The sequence below is a fragment of the Rhinolophus sinicus genome, linkage group LG04 (assembly GCF_036562045.2).
Source record: "Rhinolophus sinicus isolate RSC01 linkage group LG04, ASM3656204v1, whole genome shotgun sequence".
In the NCBI taxonomy this organism is placed as follows: domain Eukaryota; kingdom Metazoa; phylum Chordata; class Mammalia; order Chiroptera; family Rhinolophidae; genus Rhinolophus; species Rhinolophus sinicus.
In genome coordinates this window covers 179,904,409-179,925,880 of record NC_133754.1, presented here as the reverse complement: position 1 = coordinate 179,925,880, position 21,472 = coordinate 179,904,409, and the positions used below count along the sequence as shown (strand labels likewise).

The window sequence follows — 21,472 nt, the reverse complement described above, 5'->3', positions numbered from 1 at the left end:
GTGCTGCCATATATACGTATGTATATAGCAGCAATTTAATTGAATTGTGTGTGTGTGTGTGTGTGTGTGTGTATGAATGAATGAAATAATCCTTTGAAGTTGATACTACTTTTCCCATTTTATGTATGAGGAAACTGAAGTTTGAGGATTAAATGTAAAGTCACACTTTTGGTAGTGGCAGAGCCAAAATTTGAAGTTGGGCAGTCTGGTGTCATAGTCTTCTAGACTTTCCAAAGTATACATTTTAAAAAAAATAAAAACTATATACTTATTTTTATTCTATAGCTTGTTTTTTTGTTTGTTTCCACTTAATTTGTCTTAGAGATTGTTTCATGGTAGGATTTATACATTCGTCTGTTGTTTTATGATAGTTACATGAATGGATGTGCCAGGATTTATTTAATTCATACTTTATTAGTGGACATTAGATTGCTTTTATTCTCTATTGTGAACAACAAATATACTTACTTCAGCATTACTTTGCAATACAAAATCCTAGAAGTGGAATTTCCAAGTGAGAGGGTTTGTACATTTAGATTTTGGTGTTTTAAAATCCCCTCCACCTTCCACATGTGTGCTTGCACGTGCGCGCGTGCGCACACACACACACACACACACACACACACACACACTGAAAGATTATAAATCAACACACACACACACCCCCGCAACTCCCTCCCCTCACCCCTGCAGCAGGATATAAGGAACCTATTTTTTTCACCCTCATCAATGCTGCATTATCTCTGTAATGCAGGCTTTGATATCAATCATCTAAATGTTTTGGGGAAGTTAACACATCAGAGATGGGTAGTGGTGAGAGGCTGGTAAATTCAGTAGTTTCCAGCCTTTTGACAGGTAAGGATTTGGCATTTATCGAGGCTCTCAAGAGCTGTAATATTAGAGTAACCCAAACTAGTTCAGATTAGTTTAGGACGTCTCACTTAGTTGATAATGAAAAACACTGAGACATTTCAGCCTCAGTTGTTTCCATTTTCTTTGGCTTATACCATAACTCTAAGGCCAACTGGTTACCTTTCACCGCATTTCTGGCAACAGTATCCCTGCCTTGCACTCAACTCCATTTAAAGTGAAGTCTCGAAGAGGGGAACTAGAACTGGGACATCTGTGAGAGATAAGTGTGCTTGTCCTTTCCATTCTTCCCTTCAACAAAAATGGCCAAAGCGGGGCCAACAGCCGCAGGCTAGCCACAGGCTAAGGCTCCAGTCAAATCTGTTGCTGGCAGGACACAAGTTGGCTTGGTTTCAGTAGCCAATAGAGCACTAGATAGACCAGTTTAAAGGGAGTTTACATTTTTTACCGTGGTGCCAGCAAAGGACGCAAGGACACAAGAACATTTGATGTTGCTAGTTGTCAATGATCCCCAGTTGTAGTGCAGGAGCTGGGCCAACCCCAAGCACAGCTCCCCGATCCCGGGAACCCTGCTTAGCACTGCTCTGGATGTTGCCTTTGTCTCCTGCCCATCCCTTTCCTCTCCACTCCCCAGGCTTGGTGTCTTCATCCTCACGCCGTTAGTCTGGAGGATGCTGCCCTCTGCTGGTGGCTGGTAGGACAACCGCAGCAATTTGGTTGGGTCTGATCCACTGGGAGCTCACAGGGCGGTGTGGGGCCAGTCACACAGCTTTCCATAGTCTCCAACTTCATGGACCAGTCCTAAGACTTTTTGCTATGAAAATAATTGAGCAGGCATTAAAAAATACACAAGTACAGACAGTTTCCTTGTAACTTTATCTATAGTGGCATAAGAATAAAACCTAGGTGTCCAGCACCTGGGCTTGTGCTTCCAGCTCCTAAAATGGCTGTGTAAAAGACAACATAGAAGAATGCAAATACTTACAAAAAACCAAAAACAGACTACACGATGGGAGATATTTCTGATGGAGGATAATGGCTACCCTGAAATCCACAAAACTATGGTCAAAGCTGGGATGATTTCCTTTGACGTTTCATTAATATTGCTAATAAAACAGTATGCCCATAATTTCTTTAGTATTGTTATATTCTGTCTTTTCTCCTGAAACAAGTATTTGACGTTTGAGTGGCCTGCTACAAACATTTCTGTGATGCGTGGTCCTCCTTCAGACCTCATTTTCTAGGACAGTAAGATGGAGATTCTGTCTAGGACAGCAACTGACTGAAACAGGCACCCCAACTATTACAAGAACTTCCTAGGCAGCTTTGTCGCCTATGGAATCTTCTATAATAGAGGAGGCCAGATAGCAGGTAGAAATTACTTTGTGTGATTTGACGAAGGCCTGACTTGCGTCCCGGGTGTGGGGTCTGTACCTCAAATGAGTGGGGTAGTGACAGCCTACAGCTTAGCTGATGTTTCTGAGCATTTTCTTTTTGTAAAGAGGCTTGAGGAGGGAAAGGAGCCTTTCAAAAACCCAAAGCTTGTGTTTTCTGAAACTTAGTACATCATTACACAACATTTGGATGGGAATAAAAACTATTGATTCGTATGTCTCTATCCTTTTCATTTAACAAGTAAATTACTTAACAAGTAAGTTTCAAAAGGGCCAGGACTAGAATGAGGCAAATGAGATACCTACAGTGCAAAAGGTAAGACAACAGTCACCCTTGGGTTCGTGTAAATGCAAGATCAGCCGTTTCTCAGACAGTCCCTGAGTACCTGCTGTATCAGGCTCTGTGCTCAGCTCTGGGGAAACATTCCTCCCGGTGTGATGGGGTGCATTGTTCATGATCCTTTCTCACACTAAGCCTGGACCTCGAGCCTGGGACCCCTGGGCTCTGGAAGCTGCTCCTGGTTGAACAGGTTTTGATCAACTTCTTGGCTTTCAGCTGTGGGCTTAACACAAGTAGCCCACTAATGAGTTAGTCCTTGAAAGTGTGTTTTGCACGTGAGATAGTCTGAGTGACCCTGTGAAATCAACAGATGGTTTATGCATTTCTTTAAAAATCACTGCCAGCGTGGGCTACCTACCTGCCTGCCTCTGAACCCCTACCCCAAGGATGTACTTTGCTGCCCTTCGTTCCATTTTCATAAGGATCTTAACACCTGCTTGCGTTGTTGCGCTGGAGATTCTGTCCAAATGGGTGTGTGTGTGTGGGGGGGAGGGTGTCAGGAAAGGCCCGTGCAGGTAACCAGAGATGGATTGCCTGCCTGACATCACTTCAGGCACATAGAAATAGAGACAAGGGACTGGCTGAATGATTGACAGCCTGACTAAAATCCAGAATGAGTCTCGCAAAGTGACCAGGTAAGGTCTAAAAGTCTGTTTTCGTATCTCCTTGATCATTTCCCCCTCTTGCATTTTCCTATATTGATGAACATTTGAGTTTCTTTCAGCTTTTAAAAATTGTAACATGGTCTGTTCTAGTGATTTGTGTGTGTGTGTGTGTGTGTGTGTGTGAACATGTGTATTTCTGTAAGATAGTGTAGTAAAAGTAGGATCCTTGGGTCAAAGAGTATGCACAGTTTAAACGTTGATAGCTATTGTAAGTTGTATTCAAGCTGCGTATCAGCCACCAGCATTGTATAAACACACCCATTTTCTCAAACCTTCTCCAACACTGAAATATTCTCGGTATCATTCTAAATTTCTTGCAAATTTGTTGGATGAGAAATGGTGCATAACATTTGCTTTAATTTGAGTTTCTAGTAGTGATCTTTTCATTATTCATACTATATCATATTGGGGCATCTTTACTTGGTCATATTCTTTGCTCATTGGGGAGTTTACTTGTCTTTTTCTTACTTATTTGAAGGATTTCTTTATGTTTATAAATACTAATGTGTGTGTGTATGTCTGGTTGTCTTTGCCTTTCAGAAGTTAGACATTTCTATAAACGCAAATATGATCATCTTTTCCTTAATATGTATGGGTTTTATGTTACACAAAGAAAGACTTTCCCTCCCCTCATAGTAAAAACTATATATATTCCAATACTTTTCCAGTTCAATTTTTTGTGTATGTGATTAGTTCTTTTATAGCTCATGAAACTTGTTTCATAAACTGTCAACACATTTTATAGCCAAAGGGAAAGAAATGAAATTTTAATTCAGAAAGATAATAAAAACCAAAGTAGTATGCCCTTTTTGTTGATGATTACCCTTAGGTTATGCACTTGGGACCAGACTACCCTCCTCCTCTCCTCTCTGCCCCAATTATATTTGTCCTTTTCTTAACTGTCTTTTAAAGAAGCACCTGTTTCTGCTAAAAATAACAATATAGCACTTATGTTTATAACATATTTCCATATACTTTCTAACTTGTTCCTTAGAACACTCCTCAGTTAGGACAGTAAATATAATTATCCCCATTTTACAGGTGAAGAAATGAAGATTTTATAAGTAATAAGTGACAGAGGTTTTCTGATTTCAATTATTCTAGCTATAGCTCATTTTAAGTTATCTGAAGTCCAGGAACATTTGAGTATTGACCTTTAATCATTCTATTGTTCATCTCTTTAAAAAAAGATTTGTGGTTCAGCATCTGCTTACAGAATTTGCATCCTCCTGGGAAAAAAAAAGAATAAAACTTAGTATGTTTCCCATGTGTTTATTAGGAGCCATGTGAGGGTACAGAGAGAGTTCAAAGGTTGGGATAACTAGAATTTAATGAAAAGGGGCTTTCCTGAAGTTGAAAGAAATATTGTGTTGCTGCTTCTTTGGTAGACTTTTACAGTTCTAGTATGTGGCCTCTGTAGAATTCACCATATCTACATTTAGAATTTTCAAGGAGCTGAATGGGTCTTTAATAGACCAGGATTTCCCCTCCAGTTCCTTTCTTCCACTCCTGAGCGCCTTGCACAGCTGCCTCTCACGTCATTATTATTAATATTTTGCTGAGAGTTGATTTTCAAATCCTTGTGGCTCTTGTAGTGAAGCTTACTGTAAAAATCACCCTACCTATTTTCTTCTTGCTTAATTTCTCTTTTTAATAAGGTCATTAAAATAATGGCACCACGTTCTATGCAGTGCCTTAGCCTGGAAATTTAGTGGTTTTCTTTTTATGCATTCGCCTGAGAATTCTCAGTGTTACGTGATGAAGCATCTAAGCTCTCCAACTTCGTATTAATCTAATCTGAACAGAGATATTCAATGGGACATCTCTTTTTGTGAAAACTGAACTTCACCAGGACCGAGTAAACATCATTCCTGAAAAGGGCAACACCAGATTTTGAATCCATAATTACGTCATTAGGACCAAAAGGGCAAGTAAGATTAAGAAGAGCCATTTTTCAGGAATTGCCTAAATGCGTTTGAGTGTCTCTTGCAAAGAAGACACGGTGAATGGGAAGGTCTGTTCTGGGCAGAGTTGTAGAGGCTTAAAAGCATTCAAGAAGAAAGGGAGAATTTCTAATGTGACTAGTTCATTGAAGACGGATTATGATGTTATTTTTACAGTCATTTTTGTGCTAAGGTATCTTGCAAAGGGGACTTCTGCTTGTAGAGGTGGGTTTTGTCTATCCTAAGATGAGCCTGAGGCAAAGTTTATCTATTCTCTCAACCTGTTGGACTTGCTTCTCTGGCTCCTGCTGATTTTATCCCCCTCTCATCCCACAAACTAACCTCCTCCACCTGTTTTGGGTTCTATCCTTTATGGATTGAATGTGGCAAGTAGCCGATTTAGAAAACAACCAGCACTTTTAGGCCAATACCTGAGGGCCAGGTGCCAGGGACACGAATACTAATCAGGATATTCAGGAGGTAAATTCTCTAATCCTGAAAGTTTCCCACTCTGGCTGGTGAGAACAAGAACTATCCCTGACCCTGTGGGCGCACCGAAAATCATTTCCTCCATTCCTTTTGGGTGGTCCTTTTTTCTCCCCCACATGCACTCATCCGTCCTCAGTGAAGATTCAAGAGAACAGTTATGTACAGTGGTTTGCAGAAAAAACTGGATGTGCACCTCGTCTCAGTATTTCCCTGCCCCTCCCAGGCAGTGCTGTGCTAAGAGAAATGCCCTGCCCTACAACAGATGTCAACACGCCTGAGATAACTGGTGCCATTCATCACTCCACTGCCCTTGTCCCAGGTGTGGAAACTGTATCATGAGACCCCAGGAAAAATTTCTTATTAAGTACTTGGAGACCTTTTGAACTTGGTGGCTGTTTTGAAGTATTTAATGTACCTTTCCCCCCTTCTTCCATTTGAGAAATACAGAGGGTGGCAAAAAAATGTATACACATTTTAAGAAAGGAAAACTGAATTAAAATTGTAATACTGAATATATACCTATAACAAAAGATGAATACCAGGCGTGGTTATACATTTTTTTCGGCACCCGCGGTATGAATTGAGACCTCTGTGCCTAGCCCTTTGCCAACCTGCTGGAATAGACTAATGAACAAAACAAACCCAAGACAGATTGGCCTTCATGAAGATGATGTCCGGTGGAGGAGACGAAGATTCTACATGTAATTTCCATATGTGCTAATGAGTCAGAATTGCGGATACATGTGCTATGCGAAGTAATGTATTATGACATCAAGGACAGCTATTTTGAGAAGTGGGAGTGGGTTTTAAATGAAAACTGGAAGGCTAGGTGGGAGTTAGAAGTTATCCATGCTTGGGGGCGGGGGCAGTCACAGGGGGCAGTCAAGAACAGGGAGGTAGCATTTTCCGAGCAGAGAGGATGGCCCATAAGGGTTCAGAGAGAGCGGCAAATGAGATCAGCCAGTCAGTCAACGTCTATTAATGGACGACTTTGCTGCTGTTAAATATTATATTTACAAGTAATTATATACTACATTTTTGATACAACTATATAATATACATATATTAGAAATTATGTAATCTTTAAATATTTAAATGATATTTAATAACATTGGAGAATATGCTCAGTGAAAGAAAACTATGTGTAGTAATATGTTCAAGTTTTGTAAAATAATAAAAAAAGAAAAGCATATACACACAAAGAAAAAAAGATGGCAGGAAATACACCAAAACGTAACAGATGTTACTTGTGGTTCTATTTAGGTAGTGGGATGAAAGTGTTTCTCTTCTTTATATTTTTTTGTTTTCTGGGTGTTTTCCCTACTGAACATATATTACTTTATGAGAAAAGAAACATTGTTCTAAATAATATAAACTACAAATTTGAGACTTGACTGTATGGTAGGCATTGTGTTGAACATTTTTCATAAGATTCTGTCTTTCAGTTCTCACAGATTCTCTGGGGTAGGTACTGTTAACCCATTTTATAGATGAGGAATATAGAACCGAAGTTACGCAGTTTACCTAAAGGCACATAGCTAGGAAAAGCAGCATCCAAAATTTGAATCTAGGTTTAACACCCAGAACTTGTTTGCTTACCCTCTTTATTTTCCTGTAAAAGAGAAAGGAATAGTCATGTGCGTGAGAGACGGGGTCGAGTCCCAAAGACATCCCGGAACCGTGTAAACGGTCTGTTGTCGTGTGTTCTGGAGTACGGATCTCAGCCTCCAATATCTCTGTTCCCTTTACTCAACATGTTCTAAAGGTCAAGCTGGTAAAAATCGGAGTTCCAAAGCCCAGGATTGGGTCAGCTTTCAGGATTCGCCAGAGGGGACGAGAAGACGAGTGAATGTACAGAGAGGCAGCAGGTACGAGGAGAGCAGGGGAGCAGTGCCCCCTTTCCTTCACCTGCCAAGCAAGTTGTAGGTTGACTCTGTTGTCGATAGGCGGATGCCCAAGACCTTAAGGATTAGACAGGCCGCCAGTGGAAGAGTGAGGGTGCAAACCTAATGGTCCAGGGGTTTGCTGAATGCTGTCACTGACGTGAGCATAGCACTATGTCATGTTGTAAAAGATAATTTTAGTTACTTTGATATGTGTACTTACTCTGATTTAATCAATAACCCTGTGGAGTATCTGTTCCCGTTTAGCAGATATGGAAGCTGGGAGCTCAGAGAACTGAGAGTGCCCGGCCCAAATTTACAAAATCTAGTGCAAGTTGAGTAGTTGGTCTTTGATTCCAAATCTGTCTAATACAAAGCATGTAATTTCAGGCTGCCTCTTATTTTAGTTAACTGTTTCTGTAGAATTACAGATTCATTGGAAGTCTAGGAGGGCCTTTAAAAAAATTACATCAAAGATGACTCAAGAACCCATCTTGTGCTAGGGTCTGTAGTAGGTGCCAGGAGTGCGGAGATGAATCCTATCTTGTCCCTGACGGAATGCTCACAGACTCATGGGCAGGCAGGCACACAGAGGTAGGAACCTGTAGAGATTCACAGGATTGGAAGCCTTTGGGTAGGGAAGAGTTGGAGAAGATTTTTTGGAAGATGTAATGTCTTAATTAGCTGAGAATTAAATAAATAACTCAGAGACTAGCCAGGGAGAAGGAACAGTGCTCGCAAAAGCACATTTGGGAAACTGCAAATAGCACTGTTTGTTGAGAGCACTGGGATTATGAGAAGGGAGAATGGAGAAGTTGACGAGGGCCTCAGTCAAGAAGGTCCTGGTAAGGTTGGGAAGGTGGTTTGTTCTGAAAGCAATGACAGATTTAAAGTGTCATGTTTTTATTTGGGTTTTAGAAAGCAGCCAGAGTTGGAGAATGGATTGGTGGGGGATGGAGGGTGGGGTCAGGGCTGGAGAATAGACATGTAGAAAATACACACCTACAAGGAAACTCTTGAAATAAGCTAGATGAGAGATAATGGTGGCTCAGAATAGTAGAGATGAAATCAATACATAAATTCAGGAAGATTTGTTTTACTTTATATTATTAGAAATTATATGGGCATAGAAATGCATAAAATAGTATAATAAATTGATGTACCCAGTCTCAGTCAGCCATCATCCAGTGGCTAATCCTGTCCCACCCATACCTCCACCCACTTCCTCCCCGTCCCTGTTATTTTGAAGCAAATCTCTGTTGTCATATCATTTTATCCCTTAATATTCCAGTATTATGTATCTCTAAAAGATACTTTTAGCTATAGATTTCTCCTCCATCTTTTTTTTCTTCTATTTTAAGAGATTAGGTGATTAGTCTTGTTGAATTGACCGCAGCCCAGATTTTGCTGATTGCATCCTTGTAACGTAGATGAGAGTGTTCCTCTGAACTCTGTAGTTCTTTTATTTTAGTAGTTGGATCTAGAGCCTCGAACACCTTCACATTCAACATTTTTAGCAAGATGACTTCATGGGGGTGTTGAGTTCTTCCATTAGGAGATATGTACTGTCTTGTTCTCCATTTTTATGTTAGTTGTTGATGATCAATATCTAGGATCCATTATTTCGTAGTAATATTCTAACTCCAGTATTTCTTTGTTCATTTCTTATCTAGAATGCTTCTGTAAAGAAATTTTTCCATTGCTATTTATTACTCTGTGGTATTTTTCATCTACGAAAAGCAGGATAAATACTTGACTATCTTTATTTAATAATTTCTGTTTTGGATAGCACCTTTCAGTGGTGACAAATTAGTTTTTTTAGAGTTATTAACTCATGGATTTAAACATTTGTGTTTCAGTTCATTGTTGTTGTTTTTTTAAGGATACTCAAATTATCCCATCTTTGGTTAGAGAGTGGCTGGTTCAGCAGCTTTTGAAGAGATAGAAAAAATAAGGATAATGACAGGTTGAATATGGGTGAGAAAGGAGTCAAGGAAAAAGTCCCAGGCTTTTGGCTTGGGTGGTTGAGGCCATGTGCTGAAACAGGGAGCCCAGGAAGCGGAGCAGGTTTTACAGGGAGGAGGAGGAGGAGGACGTGTCTGGACATGTCTTAGGTGCTTGGGATAGAACCATCTAGATGGAGCTGCCCAGGGGGCAGCTGGATATCAAGATGTGAGGCTCAGGGGAACAATTCCTGACTCCAGAACCCAGGACAGAGCTCAGTCGCTGAGTGTAGTTGACTCAGAGTGGGTGTGCGTCTGTTCTGTTTTGTTTGATAAAAATCAGTATCTTTCCCGACTGGAGCCAGGTTCTACCCTAGAGAAAGATTACTAAGCCCTGGCTGACTTCTCTTGTGCCTATCTTTAGAGAGTCAGGTTCAATCACGAGTAGAGTAAGAGGGACAGAGTTGGCTGCAGGTAGGATTGCCACTTGGCCGGTTTACAACCAGCCCTGTTGGTTGTCAGATTTATTGCACCCAATGCCTCAATTAGAGGAGAGCTCTGTGTACGGGTAGGATTTACTAGGGTTGGAATTGAGGCTGTGAGAACTGGTTCTGGCTTTGCGGGCATGGCCTAGAGCAACCTTTTTGTGAATATTTGTACTCCTTGAAGATTTTCTTTCCCTCTCCCATGTTCCTGCTCTCTGAAGCAGCTCCCTGCCTTTCTTCCTTTCTCTAGTCAACAAATATTCATTGAGTGCCTGCTTTGTGTTAGGCGTTGAGGCTATAATGGTGAACAAGAATAGGGGCAACGTCCCGCCTGGAATCTAGTGGGAGATACATGAGTATGTGTTAATAGGAACAGCAGCAGCAGCACGATTCCACACTAATCCAGGAACTCAGCAAATAGGACATGGGTCAGAACTCTTTTACTTCCAGGGGTGGGCCTTCATTATTGGAAGATTCAGTATCAGGTAGGCTTACAAATGAGAAAAATGTGTATGAAACAAAGGGCCTGACACATACACAACTCTGAAGCAGAGTTTGTCTAGGGGAAAACACCTCCTCTGAAATAAGATGAAAAAATGTGAAAATGAAGCAGAATATGAATGTGCCATTACGTTTAATAAAAGAATGACACACCACGCACACGCACTCATGCACACGTGCACGCATACCAAGAGCCTTCCAATTGCTTTAGCATATTGTATAATACATGCCTACTATATCTGAAACCTAAGGCTGGACCCTGGGACTACCAAGGCCTGACACTTTAGGGGTACATGCAGATGAATAAAGGAGATAGAACTGTAAAATAAAGGTGATATGTATTATCATAGTATATTTTAGGGTTTCAGGCAGCATAGAAGAAGGATGTCATTTGACTCTGTCTGATTTAAGGGCTAGGAGGCTGGAGTCTTAGAATACCTCATAGTGGAGGTGATACTTAAATTGAGTCCAGAAAGATGAGTAAGTGGTAGTGAAAGCTATAAGGGAGTAGTGAGAAGAGTGATTCCATGCAGATGAATTCTTACTTGCACTAAAAGTGGGTCGATATAGCTCGCGTGATGGGTGCTTACGGGAGTGGTGGTAAAGGATGCCAGAGAGATCAGGAGCGGCGGGATGGTAAAGAGCCTTGGGGTGTGGACCATTATACAGTAGGTGCCTAGGAGCCATGGGCTGGGTGCTGTGAGATCACGCCACAGCTGTTGGAGGTTTTGTCTGGCAGGCCTTTGCCCAGCTCCTCACAGAGCTCAGTTGCTTGTAGGTAGAAGCCTCTTCCTATACCATCGGATTTTTATTCTTCTCTCTAGGTCAGGCGGATGGATAGATAGCAAATGAAACAACTTGAGAAGTCAAAACTGAGGCCAGTTTATCTGCAAATTACTGGGCTTCAAGTGGTCTTCCTTTTTAGGGGAAAGGCTCTCTGTCCATTTGCCCTGCCCACAAGTCTTGCCTTTTACTACTTTGATCTTTTCTTTACTTCATTTACACATGTTGCTTAACAGCAGTTTGAGATGTCGCTATATACAGAGCTACAATATTTATTTGCATTAATCTCCGGGCTGATCTGGGTCTTAATTGTGAAGAAGGTAAACGGGCAGGGGTGCCCTATGGGATAAGTCCCAGCTTGTCCGACCTCTCAGAAGATGTAACAGTTGGCTGCATTTATGTTTGTATACTATATACCTGGTTCTTTTCTTTTTCTTTTCATTCAAAGGGTACTGAGTTATTTGTACTATAATGTGTTCTTGATTGTGGTACTTTTAAAAACTCATGCACAAAACTTTGGGAAATTTATGGAGTTTTTTTTAATGGAAGGGGAGCTTACTCTTTCTAAGTTCTTCAATTTGTGGGTGGGAAACTGATCTATTTAAATGCCCTACCCATATTTAAATTTCCTTGATTGTCTCAAAAAGTCTTTTTACAGTTGATCTGTTCAGATCAGGATCCAAGTAAGGTACATACATTGCATTTCGTTATTATATATTAGGCTGTTATTCTTAAATCACACCCTGTAGTCTTTGCTTCCATAGCCAATCATGCTACCCTTTCACATACAGATTTAATTCCTGACTTGATAGCATAGGCATTAAAAAGTCTTCTGAGATCTTTCCTACTTTTACCCATTCCGTCAAGTCCTGAAATATCTTTCCTATCTGTCTACTTGCCGACTCCAAGCTTCCACTCCAATATCTTGCCCTCCCCGTGGCATCCCACTTCAGTCTAAGGAAGGGTTCCTCCATCTGTTTCCCTAACATTTCGTACCCACCGGTCACAGTACTCATAATATCGGCTTGTCAGTTTTCTGTTCGTGTGTTTGTACAAGTGGGTTGGTATGGCGTGGAGAGGAAGCAGATAGGCCAGGCTCCCATAGTTGTCATTTCTGTCACCTCAGCCAGCATAGTGCTGAGCTCATAGGAGACACGGCGAATGTAGAGTTGGATTTTAAAAAACCCTGGTTTCTGGAATAGTTTCCATTTAAAACCCTGCGTTGTTTTTTGTTTCCTGAACTATGAATTCCTCTTTCCCACTCCAGGAATAGAAGGCAGAATTGGCAGTCGTATCCCAGTGTGCTCTTTGTCGCTCCCGTTCTTTTCTGCACTTGGGAGGTTTGCTTGTTGGTCCCACAGCATGGACCTTATTGGACTGTGTTCTTCATTATTCCTGTTCAGTAGCATTAAACTCTTCCCTTGCCAAAGGGGTGTCTGTAATCAAGGATCTGACAGATAAGAACCAGAGACCTTGGACTCTTCTTTTGTGGTTTGCAAGGTTAGAAAAGATTTTAAAGCATTTTCTGCATATTTCTGGTTTTCTAAAATGGATTGAGGTTCTCTAACTAGTATTCTTCCATCAGTGGCCGACTAGCTTTCACTTTGCATCAGGCTTTCATTGAAACTTAAAAACAAACGAGGTTGAAATGATTCCAGTGATTGTGTGGCCACTAGAATTGCTACCTTTTGTTTTACACTGAAGGGTTAAGCATATTACATCTTGAATCCCCCCTTTAGCGTCAAAATCTGCAGTCTTTTTTGAAAGCAGCCATGTGAATAAATACGAGTAAACAGATGTTGAATAGTAACATCTGAAAAGAGGCTCTTTTCCTGTCTAGGGTATGTGGTGCATGGCAGAAATGAGGAACTAGGTAGGATATTTAGTTTTTTTCCTCATTTGGTCTGATGACTCCTGCCTCTTCCTTTCTTTGGGATTCGGTTTCCCCGTCTTTCAAATAAACATGGAACCAGTCTCTTGCAAGGTTAACTAAGGTTTTGCCATTGATAATTTGGACTCGAATTTTGAATCCTATTAGATATGCAGTATGCAAATGCTGCAGATGTTGCTTAAATGTAGCATTTAGTTCATCTACTTTTTTTTTACATTACAAAGCTAATATTAGCAAGTAGAAAATGTTGCTGATTTCTTCTTTTCTCCTCTTCCTACTCATAAATCCCAGGAATGCGTTACTCTTTTAAAATGATTCTTTTCCCCTGCAGTTGTTCTTAACAATCTTGCCGGGAGCCCTAGTTAAGATTTAATGTTGTCTTTTGTGTTCCACGTTCGTGCTTTCTTCCCCTTTCCTCTCAGTAGAAACTATGAAGGGCTCTCAAAAAACCTGCGGACTGAAGATGCAGAAGAAATACGACTGTATACAAAGATAAGACTTACCGTTCTTCTTAAGCTATGTTAAAGATCTGTTCTCAGATGGGTACATCAAGGATTATTGCTAAGACCCATCCTTAAAAATCAAGGGCTCTGCTTCAGTCATGATATCAGGATCCAGACTAAAAGCTCCCATTTCATCTTCTCCTCCAAAGACTGGTTCCATAAAGCAGAGAATCTTACTGTACCTCTGTTGTGTGCAGGAGCTGAGGTCAGGTAACCGTGTATCCTTCAGGGAGACAGAGCTGCCTTTTGAATGAGTGTTCCCAGTTGAATAACTTGCTGCTGGCGGGCTTTCCCCTTGTGCAGCTTTCCCCCTCGTTCTAGTTATAGTCACTTTACTGAAATTATAAGAGCTACATTAACTTCCACAGGGATTGAGAAGAAAAATATTAATCTCTTGACTGGGTGGGTGAGAGTGGGGTTGTAAAGCTGGTTGATGTGTTTGTGTTTGGCGTGAGGTGTGTGGTGGCAGTGGCAGAGCATTTATTTTTAGGCAGATAAATTACAGCCGTCTCTCCTCCTCTAAATCACTTTCTCTTTAGGCCCTTACTCTGTAAGATGACCCAAATGCTCTGTTGGTTGGAAAAGCCCTCTAGTAACAGTGGTAGCAATATTTGCCATTCAGTTACATAGCTGCCAAGTGACAGGTTCCACTCCTAACCCAAGAAGTGTCTCCGTTTTTTCTGGAACACTGCTGTAAAATGTGCCTGGCCTTTAAGTTATTTCCAAGGCTACAGAGAAAAGGAGCTTTCCTAGCATGAAACACTTTGTACAACTAAAAAGCACTTATCCCCGGGGATCAGCCTCTCTTTGGACCGTCCCACCGTCTCAGTGGAACTTGCCCTCTTCTGTGTTCTGATACCTGAATGGATAGTTGGAGGTTTGACATCACGTGTCGTTAGCATAGGACTCAGACTTGCCAGCCTCGGCAGCTCGGTGGCAGGGTCTGAGCAGTGTCCGTGCACACCCGGTGTGTCACACTCAGCCATGTGTTAGTGGTACGGCTCAAGAATCAGGAGACGTAGCGTAACCATTGCTTAAGATCTTAGGAGTTTTAAAAGAATGAAATCGGGAGCTTACTTAAAGATTTAAGAATTTGGCTGGGGGCAGGGGATGGAATCTCTAACCTGTGCTCTCTAAAAGGATTTTGCAGCCTTTAGTTTCCTTTCTCAAACTAGTGTATATAACATAATTTCCAACTAGTGTGTATAACCAGAGCATAGAAATTAAGGGCCAGAGTTAAAGTGAACCTTGCAAATAACTCAGAGCTCTAAGTTTTCATTTTCTCAGAAGAATTTGCCTTGTCATTGTTTATTACAATGACAAAAAGCAGGGAATCCCACTCCTCCCCCCACCGCAAACACATGCGTAACCTGGAGGTTTTTGTTTTTTCTTTTCCTTATGCCAAAGGTTTCAGCTCTAAATTTTCTAATCCAGAATGTAGTATAGAATAGCTCTTAAAAGAAAGAAGGGGAGGGAAAACCCCCACATATTAGAACTCTTTTAAATTAAATGAAAACCAGGTCTTTCTAAAATGTTCCCTTTTAATTTTAGAATCTCAGCTCAAAGAAGACCAGACGAATATTTCCCGTTAAATATTCTCATTATAGTTTTCAGAGAGACATGCTAGGCATGTATTGTTAACTAGAGAAAATAAGTCTATCAGTTCCACTTAGATAACCTTTGGTAATAAACGAACTCCATACACGTTGTGACCTTAGCGCCTGAACTTTCTAATCACATGACCAGCTTGTAAACTGACCTGTAAGGATGACTGTCGTAGTCCCAGCTAAGAGAGAGAAATTGGTCAAGTATCGGAAGGGTGGTCATCAAGCTGGACTTGTCCTGTAATCTCTGTTTCTTCATGGCTGCAAAAGAACTTCTCAACAAACTCCAAGAAGCATGAAATGGAGACATGGGAAGGTAAGGGAACTGACTGTTTAAGTCTGGGACCAGATCGAAGGTTTAGAAATTTTCTTTGAAGGTTGTAAGCAAGTAGTAGCCTTGAGGGGGGAGGAGGGAGGAGGGAGGCATGTATTCCTTTTTTGTGTCTTGGCAGAATTCAGCCAGCAAGTTTTCATGGACATAGCAACTGGCTGCAAGTGTTTGGAGTAGAGAAAATCGTGGGAAACTGTAGCAAGTTGATTGTTGTGGTTGATGTTGTTAAGAGATGGAGCAGGAAAAAAAAGGGGAAAAAAATTGGTTTAAATTTTATAGTGACTTGAAAAAAAATTTTAACTTAATTTTACCGCACAGTCCTTAGGTAAAGTTTACATTTAAAAAAAAACTGTTCTGTTTACCTCTTGACAGAATATGTTTATATTTTAAATTCCTTAATCCAGTTCACCCCATCTGCCAAAGCCTTATTTAGTACTGTTAATTATAGGTAGTATTGGGGTCATGAGGCCGTAGATAAGGCAAGCTCATTCCCTTTGGGGAACTTAGATACTTTGCAGTTTGCGGCATAAGACTAAAGCCATTGCTAATTTATTTTTAAGTGGGTTGTTTTTAAAATGGGTAATATTCTCTCTCTCTCTCTCTCTCTCTCTCTCTCTCTTCCCCCCCCCCCCATTAATAGCATCTAGTTAGTGTTGCAATTTGTATATTTGGAAATAGGCTCCTCTTGTGTGAGAAACCCCAGTGCCCCACGACGTTATTATTTGGGCCAAGAAAAACATACACAGCTAAAAAAACAGCTAGACGATGAATCTAAGTATTCAAGATTTGCTGTATTTGTTTGCTGTGTTTATAAAATATAGAGTCTAGAGTTTGGTTTCTTGCAGGTAAGCACTGCAGAGCTAGAGCCAGTTTCAGGCTCTTTGAGGTAGTTGGTAAATTTCTAGGGCATTAACCTATGAAATAGCCCGTCCTGGGAAAGTTCCCCAGCCCCTTGCAGCGCGGCTAACATCTGCCACAGGCCGCTTTGCAGTTTCATTCTCATTCTGAGGATGCACAAACCAGGGAAGTGGGCCCTCCTTTCATAACATTCTCCTTTATAGTAATACTCCCTTCTGTGCTCTTCCCCAGCACTTCATATGCCGGAATTACCTCATTGGTTTTTATTGTAAATTAATAGGAACAACAAAGTTTGTAGGAATTATCAGTTTCATGCAAGACCTGTTATTTACTTATTTATTTTTATCTTGAACCAGCTTCCTCTCATTCCCCCAATATGCACAGAAATTCTTTGTTAAACTCTTCTGGAAATACTAGCTTTTCCAGAAAGGACTAGTTTAAGATTTGCTCTGGATCCATTGGAACAGGAGTTTAGGGGGAGGCTGAGATGCCCAGCAGTGGTTATATGAGTTGGGAAAGGATCGCTCTGGAGCATTTGGCTTTTTTTTTCCAACCAGCTTGAACCTCTTAGTGATATATAGTCCACAGGTTCTGAAAGAGAAAAGGGGTTTGAACAGAAAGTTCGCCCTCAGTTCTTATTTAACTAAGTACTGAAGCTTTGAATTTTTCTTAGTTTTTCAATGGCAGAAAATCGTTTATGGTGCTAACACACAAGAACTTTGATAAAGGAGTGAGTTTTAAAATTTTTACCTGAATCTTTCATATAAAATTCTAGTAAAACAAAATTAATTACTCCAGCTGAAGGAGGTCTTTGGAAGCTTAAAAAGCAAAAGCAAACTACTTACAAAAGAGACCAGTGAAAATTCTACTGTAAAAAAGCGTTGCCTGGTTTTGGATATTGGGCCCTTGTCCATTTAAATTAACCTTTGTCACAGCTGGGCATACAAATGTTTTGTTTTAGTTCACAGAGGGTTAACTCTATTCAAGCTTTCACTGTGGCAGGCCTGATCTGTGGAGTCACACAATCTGGTCTTTCAGCGCTGCCAGTCGCTAGGCAGGAAGTCTTATTTCTTAAGCTCTCTTTCAGAATGGGGGGTTGGGATTTGGAGAAAGGTGGGGGAAGGGCCTTGGAGCATCTGTAAGGATCAATAACAGAGCGACCGCGAGAGAGGCCATTGTGCACACTTCAAGATAGATGCAGCGCTGTGCACAGCCCCTGCCTGGCAGGACAGACACCTAAAACCAAAACAATGTCACTGAATGAATTCCTTGCGAAAATCAGGTTGCTCTTAAAGGAGAAAAAATACTTAGGCGTACCCTTTTAATGGGAATATTCTCATTCCTCAACTTGCTAGGATCAGGCTGTCCCCACTAGAAATAACTCCAAATTGATTTTTAAACGCCCTTTGTCCTCATGCTAATACTGTATTGAATTGGAGAGGGTGATCATTTTGGTCTTCGTCACACGCATGAAAGCATTGAGTAATCTTCTTTCATTCTTTATTTTTTTCCTTCCCTTCTTTCTGTTTGATTCTAACGTTTGCTTTACCCTGTTGGTGTTGGAGGCATCATTAGGGGATGAAAAACCAAAATTTGGTTGGGATTTGAGTAACACATGTTTGAAACCCCTCCCCCAACAGCTGGTATTGGCTCTTGAAAGTTCAACTGAGCTAAACAGATGCTCTTGGTGTGTTATTTTGAGATCGTTTAAACCAAACTTGCAGCCAAGAAATACACAAAACTCATAGGTCTTACTTTAAAATGCACTTCAGTTGTGAAGTCATGCCACATCTTAATGCATGTTATATGGGTGTTAAAGAGAGATACCTGAGCTTGGAAAAGTGAGCCGTTCCACTAATGAAATTAGGATTTTAAAAGCACTACCAAGTTTGTTGTTCTTTTACTCCAGCCCAGATTTTCATTTTTTGCAAGTTTCCCTTTTCCGAGCCCAGCTGTAACATTCCTGTTTTACTGTATCCTTTTCCAGCAGACTAAGGCAGTAATTACTGTCGTTCAGTAGGTACTTTTATGATGCAAATTCTTTATGGCAGTTGGAAAGAGTAATGGAGTCATTGGTGCCTCTCTTCCACTAAACCCCCAAAGTATTGGTACAACTGATGGTAACAGCTGTGGAAAATGGAATTATAAAGAGCCTTTCATATCCTCCTAATTTGAAATCTTCCAGAAATAAATGCATAAACAAACCCGGGGTCTATAATGTGACTTGCAAATATACAAATGGAATGAGGGGGTGAGGTGGGTAAAGATCTGCAATTGAAGTGAGCCCTACGTTTAATTTATTTTCTGCCTCTTGAGTTGAGACCTGACATATTCTTCCAGACAGTTTTGAGGCTCAAGAGAATACTTAAGACACTTCACAATATATCCATCATGTGGATATATTTTTTAAATTTAATTTGTAATATAGTTTCAGGTATACAAAACAACGATTATACATTTACACCCCTCACAAAGTGTTAACCCCCCCAAGTCTCCTACCCTTCTGACATCGTATATAGCTGTTTCATTTGGATAGTCTTAACCCATCTCAAATCTACACTCTTTTCTTGGGAAAATTATATAGAAAAAGAATATCTAATTTAATCATCACAAACAGTACCTTGTTGATACCATTGTTTTGCCTCTCTGATAAATTATAATTCTGCATTAATATTTAACCCAAGAGATCAGTTCTTTTAATAGGCATTTTCCAGAGAGATACAAATATTAGTAACAAAACTTGGAAGTTCATTTACCACATACATTGTATTAAAATAGGGTATGAAACCTACCATGACCCTTTTGAACAATGTGGTCTTTAATGTGCTTTTTAGGGGGAGGGCCTAGTGAAGCAAAAGCCATAAAAGTCTTCAGGGTTCACGATGAGGTTGGGATTTTAGCCCATTGCTTTTGTCATTTCCACACACAAACATCACTGCAATCATGTTTGATTTAGCATCCTTAATACAATGAGGTGGGAGAACAAAAGGATATCAGAGGCACAAGTATGGAAGCCAAACATTCTCCGTTCACCCCAAATTTCTCAGATCATTCTCATTTCTCTGTCTTCCCTGCTGCTGGGGTTTCTTCTTAAGCCAAGCAAATCAGTCCATTTGTAAGAATCTTCTTTTTACATACCTCAGCAATTTCCTTAAGAAATTGAAAAATAAGCCACTCTTCAAATATTTTTTAGACACGTAAGAAGTCATGTCCCTAAGACTTGCTAAAAACACCATAATTAGGAAAAATGCATCTACTCATATTTCAAGGTTGACAGTTTGGGGGCGTTCCCAACATACAGCTGTTTTACATATCTTGAAAAGCCTGATAGATGTAAAGGTCATTGCTAACTCGAACTGGGTCTTGATGCTCACCCTGTGATCCAAGGACCTTGCATTAATTAGGATGAGAAGCATGGAAGGTCAGAAGTCAACTGGCTGGTGGGCCGCGGTAGATTGTCTTTGGGGCCAGTCAGAATTCCTATAGGATTTTTAGCCATTGAAACCAAACCAAACAAAAACAAAAATAAAACCTGCTGCTGCTTCCATGGCCTCTGAGCAGATCCCTTGGTCTGTCTGGGAAGGACTCGTCCCCTGCTGCCCAGATGGCTCATAGAAACTTGGCTGCGTCCCTTGCTTTGCTACGGGATCCCGGTGTGGGGGAAGCACCTGAGCAGCCCGGCTGTCACTTGGCCAAGTCCCTTGACTTCTGTGCGCCTCAGTTTCCTCTTATGTACAGCGGGATAGTGATACCAGTCTCAGGGATTTCTATAGGAACTAAATAAGAGAACCTCTGTTACAGTGTCCAGCCCGTGCTTAACATGCCTTGAAATTGGAATGAGTTTTTAAAAGTAGCGAATTTAGAGAGATAAGAAAAGTAGAGGATTTTTGGGTGAGCTTGTGGCTGGTGCTGTTTATATTCCAAGTAGAAAACTCCCCAAGGAATGCCTCCATTCAGTGGGTAGCAACCAGGGATGGGCCCTTTGGAAATTTAGCCTCAAAAATGCTGTACACAAGGGAGGTGAGCTACTGAGCCTTCTCCTACAAGGAATTGCTATGCTATTCGTGGACTAATGAAAATAATTAGTAATAAGTGGGTCCCTGCAATCTTTGTGGCTTTTTCCCTAAGTGACTCTTAATTGTCTTGATTACATGAAAAAGAGGGGATGGGCTCTAAGTGAGCACAGAGGTTAAATCATAATCAGGAAAAGAAGGAGTCAAGTTTTCTTATCTCCTTCCATGTGTTTGGTAAATAAATAGCTGTCAAGACAATTGCCCTGGCCAGGCTTAATAGGCCTTTCGCAGAAGCTTTACCATGAAGTGGTCAAGTTGAGAATACTGTTAGCACGCTCATCATTGCTCGGCTTAATTTTTGAGCTTTCAGTCTTCTAGGGGTTCAGAGGTTTGTATCAATGGCTCATTCTGATCTCTGTATAAAATTATAATTTATGTAGCAAACATTCATTGAGCATTTACTGTGTTCTAAGCTGTGGGAACACAGGTAAGTCAGACATAATTCCTTACCTGAACTACAGCTCTGCTTTTGAACGAAAGAGGAAAAAACAATTTTAATATTGCTTGATAGATATTAATTGTTCATCACTTAAAAGAGAGTTTTTGAGGGTAATTGCAGGAAAAGGAGTTATATTTGGCTACCAAAGCGTTATTTAAAACTGGCAGTGGGATTTGATTTCAGTTTAGGGTCCTATATTTCTTCAGTGTTTTTTTGTTTGTTTTTTACACTATGTGTGACAAGCATTTTTTGTTATGGAGGATTATTTTTTTAATTGTTAAAAAGATTTTTATTAAAAACATAGCTAACATACAATATTATATTAGTTTCAGGGGTACACTGTAGTTATTCAACATTTATATTCCTAAAGAAGTGATCACCATAAGTCCAGCAACCATCTGATACCGTACCACACTGTCCAGATATTGACCATATTCCCTATGCGGTATATTACATCCCCATGAGTTACTTGTTTTA

The 21,472-nt window shown here is 40.5% G+C and overlaps 1 protein-coding gene across 6 annotated transcripts in view; it reads left to right on the top strand.

The window, feature by feature from the left end:
• NR6A1 (nuclear receptor subfamily 6 group A member 1) overlaps positions 1-21,472 on the top strand; it is a 202,460-nt gene that overhangs the window by 117,973 nt on the left and 63,015 nt on the right. Inside the window, exon 1 of one of the 6 annotated variants that reach the window (XM_019728538.2) lies at positions 15,470-15,610. The exons of the other annotated variants lie outside the window; for them this stretch is intronic. Within the exon in view, the coding sequence (XP_019584097.2) occupies positions 15,595-15,610 (16 nt within the window). The 5' untranslated portion in view covers positions 15,470-15,594. Of the gene's footprint in view, positions 1-15,469; positions 15,611-21,472 lie in introns of those variants that run through there. 6 annotated transcript variants of the gene reach the window in all.